The 4993-nt window shown below is 69.1% G+C and overlaps 1 protein-coding gene across 1 annotated transcript in view; it reads left to right on the forward strand.

The window, feature by feature from the left end:
* Nucleotides 1–3509, forward strand: part of ITGA3 (integrin subunit alpha 3) — a 10868-nt gene extending 7359 nt beyond the window's left edge. Inside the window, exons 17-25 of the mRNA XM_015615800.3 lie at nucleotides 150–227; nucleotides 394–496; nucleotides 625–795; nucleotides 894–1007; nucleotides 1126–1239; nucleotides 1917–2015; nucleotides 2108–2233; nucleotides 3039–3186; nucleotides 3417–3509. Of these exons, the coding sequence (XP_015471286.1) occupies nucleotides 150–227; nucleotides 394–496; nucleotides 625–795; nucleotides 894–1007; nucleotides 1126–1239; nucleotides 1917–2015; nucleotides 2108–2233; nucleotides 3039–3149 (916 nt within the window). The 3' untranslated portion in view covers nucleotides 3150–3186; nucleotides 3417–3509. The remainder of the gene's footprint in view (nucleotides 1–149; nucleotides 228–393; nucleotides 497–624; nucleotides 796–893; nucleotides 1008–1125; nucleotides 1240–1916; nucleotides 2016–2107; nucleotides 2234–3038; nucleotides 3187–3416) is intronic.
* Nucleotides 3510–4993: the final 1484 nt, after the last annotated feature.

The following is a 4993-nucleotide window of genomic DNA, read 5'->3' on the forward strand; positions in this document are numbered from 1 at the left end:
GGATGTTCCCGTTGGGATGGAGGGGATGTTCCCGTTGGGATGGGGACAGGGATGTTCCCGTTGGGATGGGGACAGGGATGTTCCCGTTGGGATGGGGACAGGGATATTCCCATTGGGATGGAGGGGATGCCCATCCCTGTGCCCGGCAGGCAGAGCACCCAGGAGGATCTGCAGCCCGTGCTGGCCAAGCTGCTGGTGGATTACAGCATCCAGTCCTCGCTGAGCATGTGAGTGTCACCTGAACCCCCTCTGTGTCACCTGAACCCCCTCTGTGTCCCCCCCATTGCCCCACCCGAGTCTGGCTGTGTCAGCACTCCGTGTCCCAGGGATGGGGCAGTGCTGGGGTGTCCCCTGTGCCCCTCACGCCGTTCCCGTCCCCTGTCCCATTCCCAGAGCCTCATCCCACATCCAGTCCTACTTCAGCGGGACCGTGGTGGGCGAGTCGGCCATGAAACAGGAGCAGGACGTGGGCAGCCCCCTCACCTTCGACTTCCAGGTGGGCAGGGCGTGGCCAGCGCCGGAGGGAGGCGGATTTGGGAATGAGGGAGGGAGGGAGGTGTCTTTGGGAACACGGGAGGGAGGCGGATTTGGGAACGCCGCCTCCACCTCCCGCCCTGCCCACAGGTGACCACCAAAGGCGAGTCCCTGGGCACGCTGGGCACCATCCTGCTGGGCTTTGAGTGGCCCCACGAGATCCCCAATGGCAAATGGCTCCTGTACCCCACCGAGATCCTGGTGAACGGCAATGACACGTGTCACCCCCCCGGGGGGGTCATCAACCCCCTCAACCTCACCGTGAGTCACCCCCAAAGGGCCGTGTCCCTGCCCCAAGGGGGGTTCCTCCGGCCCCCCGGCACAGCGCAGGCTCTGATGGGGCTGCTGTCCCCCCTCAGCTCCTGCAGGACCAGGCTCCATCCCGGCGGAGACGGGAGCTGGAGCCCCCCGAGCCGGGGGAGCCCCCGGTCACCTTGGCCACCGGCCGGCGCCCCAGGTCCGAGGCGGTGCTGGTGAGTGGGGGCTGCAGGGGGGGAAAGGGGGCTCCAGCAGCACCTCCCCCCCTCCCGGGGCCCTGTTTCCTGGCACCAGGGTGGTGCTTCGGGCCCCCCTGACCCCCGTGTCCCCCAGAGCTGCTCGGCGGGCACCGCGCGCTGCGTGTGGTTCGAGTGTCCCCTGCTGCACACGCAGCTCCCCTCCAGCTTCAGCCTCCGCGCCCGCGTCTGGAACAGCACCTTCATCGAGGTCAGTCCTGGGGGGCGGGCTCAGGGCTGCCCGAGCCCTCGGCGTGGGGTTAAACAGGGCCCCGAGTCTGCCAGGGATCAGCTCAGGGGCTGGCACCCACCCCTGTGTGTCCCCACTGTCACCTGTGTCCCCCTCCATCCGTGTGTCCCCATCGTCCATGTCCTCCCCCTCTCCCATCCGTGTGTTGTCATCTTTGTGTCCCTGCCCATCATCCCTGTGTCCCTCCTCATCATCCCTGTGTCCCTGCCCATCATCCCTGTGTCCCTCCTCATCATCCCTGTGTCCCCCTGTCCACCCCTGTGTGTCCCTGTCCATCCCTGTCCCTGTCCATCATCCTTGTGTCCCTNCCTCATCATCCCTGTGTCCCCCTGTCCACCCCTGTGTGTCCCTGTCCATCCCTGTCCCTGTCCATCATCCTTGTGTCCCTCCTCATCATCCCTGTCCCTGTCCATCCCTGTCCCTGTCCATCCCTGTGTCCCTGTCCACCCCTGTGTGTCCCTGTCCATCCCTGTCCCTGTCCATTCCTGTCCCTGTCCATCCCTGTCCCTGTCCATCCCTGTCCCTGTCCATCCCTGTGTGTCCCTGTCCATCCCTGTGTGTCCCTGTCCACCCCTGTCCCTGTCCACCCCTGTCCCTGTCCATCCGTGTCCCTCAGCCGTGTCCCCCGCTGTCCCCAGGAGTTCCGGGACTTTGACCGAGTGAAGGTGACGGGCACGGCCACGCTGTTCCTGCGCTCTCAGGTTCCCACCATCACCATGAGGAACCACACGGTGCGGGTGAGCCACGCCCGAGCCCTTACTGGGGCAGACTGGGCGGGACTGGGGCCGCTGGAGCTCCGCGCCCCAACGCGGCCCTTCCACCCCCCCAGTTCTCCGTGGACGTGGACTCGGAGCTGCAGGAGGAGCAGCCGGCCGAGATCGCGCTCTGGCTGGTGCTGGTGTCGGTGGCAGCCGGGCTGCTGCTGCTGGGGCTCATCATCCTCCTCCTCTGGAAGGTGAGGGGGGTCCCGAATCCCCTTCCCGGGGCGCAGGAGCCGCGCTGAGACCCGAGGGGCTCGAGTGAACCGCGGCCGCCTCCTCCCTGCCTGGCGAGGGGTGCGAGGGACTCGCAGCTGGAAGATCGTCCCCCCCCAGCTGGAAGGAGCCCCCCGAGGGTGGCAGGTGCCCCCCAGGTGGGAGGTGCCGTTCCGGGAGGAAGATCCGGGGCTGGAGAGGGATGAGGAAGAGGAGCACGGACATTCCCGACGTGTCTTGGGGTGCAAAACGTTTTGGGATGTGCACCCAAAGCGGGGCTGGGGGCCCCCCACAGCCCCCCGGAGACACCCCCAGCTTCTTGAAGCCCCCCTTTTACCCAGGAGGGGGTCGCTGGGTCTGCAGGACCCCGCAGCATCCCGGGCATGCCCTGTGGGGCATCTCCCTGCCCCGCTCCCCCCACCTGCCGGGGGGCGCCCAGGACCCCTCCAGCCCCTGTCCTGGTCCCCCTGACCCTGTCCCGGCCCCCCTGACCCTGTCCCGGTCCCCTGTCCCTTCCCCCCAGCCCCGTCCCGTCCCCCCTGACCCCGTCCCGTCCCCCCTGACCCCGTCCCGTCCCCCCTGACCCTGTCCCGGTCCCCCTGACCCTGTCCCGGTCCCCTGTCCCTTCCCCCCAGCCCCGTCCCGTCCCCCCTGACCCCGTCCCGTCCCCCCTGACCCTGTCCCGGCCCCCCTGTCCCGTCCCCCCAGCCCCGTCCCGTCCCCCCAGCCCCGTCCCGTCCCCCCAGCCCCGTCCCGTCCCCCCTGACCCTGTCCCCTTCCCTGCAGTGCGGGTTCTTCCGGCGGGCCAACACCCGGGCCATGTACGAGGCCAAGGGGCAGAAGGCGGAGATGAGGATCCAGCCGTCGGAAACCGAGCGGCTCACGGACGACTACTAACGGGGGGCACCCCCCGTGCCCCCCCGGGCCCCGCCTGGTAATGCCCCGTGGGGCCGGGCTGCAGCCGCATCTTCCTCCTCTTCAGCCTCCTCTCCTCTTCCTCTGTGCCGTAGGGTCCCCGTAGGGCTCCGCGGGGTCTCTCCGAGCGGCTCCAGGATGGCTGATCCCTTTGCCTCTGCTCTTCGCCGCCTCGGGGGTCTCTCTCCTTCTCCGCGACCCTCCGCGGCCCCTCACTGACCCGCTGTCCTCTCTGTCCCCCCCTCGCAGTGTGACTTTTTCCAGCGGACCCGCTACTACCGGATCATGCCCAAGTACCACGCGGTGCGGATCCGGCAGGAGCAGCGCTACCAGCCCGGGGGGCTCCTGCCCCGCCGCCGCAAGAAGCTCTGGGTGACCAAGTGGCAGGAGCCGGACAAGTACTACTGACCCCCTGTCCCACCGCCCGGACCCCTGCCAGGGGGGCTTTGACTTTGCACAAGTGCATCTCTCCCTGTCCCCGTCCCCTCGGACGCGGCCGCCTCCGGCTTTGGCTCCCGCAGCCCCTCCCTGCTCGCCCGGGGGGCTCCCGCAGCCCCTCCCCGCTCGCCCGGGGGGCTCTTGCACGCTGGTGCCTTGCACGCTTGTGGGGGCGACCCCCCAAATGTGCCCCCCCTGCTCCCCGAAGTGCTGCTGGGCTCAACGAGTGCCTTCCCCCCGCACAGACACTCCGCTCGCCACGTCCCTGTGCTTGTCCCCAGCCACCCTGGGACACATCCCGGCCCCTGGGGACATCCCGGGCCCTGGGGACACATCCCGGCCCCTGGGGACACATCCCGGCCCCTGGGGACACATCCCGGGCCCTGGGGACACATCCCGACCCCTGGGGACACGTCCCGGGCCCTGGGGACACGTCCCGGCCCCTGGGGACACATCCCGACCCCTGGGGACACATCCCCGCAGGCTGGGACACGCTCGCCCCCCTCCCCTTCCCTCGGCGCTGGGTGCGGGACCCCTGTGCTTTCCCCCGGGGGTCTCGGGGGATCTCATTCCCTCCTGCAGCCCCTCCCCATCCCGAACCCCGCGGGGGTCTCGGGGATCTCATTCCCTCTGCAGCCCCTCCCCATCCCGAACCCCCCGGGGGTCTCCTGCTCTTCTCCCCGCGCTCAGACGCAGCTTTGGCTTGGGGGGGTTGGGGGCGCAGCGCTTCAGGCCGTGTCCCCCCATCCCCGACCCTCGGCCCCCGCCCCGGGGGTCCCTGTCCTGCCCCGCGGGGTTAAATTATTCCGTGTCCCTCCGTGTCGGTGTTTTGGTGTCGAGTCCCAGCGTCCGATCGGTACCGGGGGCGGCTGGGGAGGGGGTCCTGCACCCCCAGCCCCCGCCCGGCCCCCAAACGCCCCGTCCCTTCCTCGCCGGGGCCCAATAAAGCCTCGCTCTGGGATTTGTAACCGCTTTGTCCCCTCCGTGTCACGCCTGGCAGGTTTTGGGGGGTGGGCTGCGGGTTTGGGGGGCTTTTGGGGGTGGGGGGTAAAAAGAGGAGAGGGGAATGATGTACCCCGAGGAGGGAGGGGATGATGGGAGGGGAGTGCGGGGGTTGGAGTGGGCTCAGACCCCCCCAAACCCTCGGGAAAGGCTCAAACTCCCCCAAAATGCCCCGGGAAGGGGTCCGGGACCCCCGAGGGGCTGATGGGAACCCTGATTATGCAAATGAGCGCCGGTGCTGCAGCGAGGGGCGGGGTTACCCGGGGAGGGGCGGGGCCTACAGCACAGCGCGCGGTGATTGACAGCGAGGCGCGCGATGATTGACAGCGGGCGGGCATAATTAATTCCGCTGGGGGCGTGGCTAGCGGTGATTGACAGCGAGGCGC

Source organism: Parus major, unplaced genomic scaffold, assembly GCF_001522545.3.
Source record: "Parus major isolate Abel unplaced genomic scaffold, Parus_major1.1 Scaffold273, whole genome shotgun sequence".
Taxonomy (NCBI): domain Eukaryota; kingdom Metazoa; phylum Chordata; class Aves; order Passeriformes; family Paridae; genus Parus; species Parus major.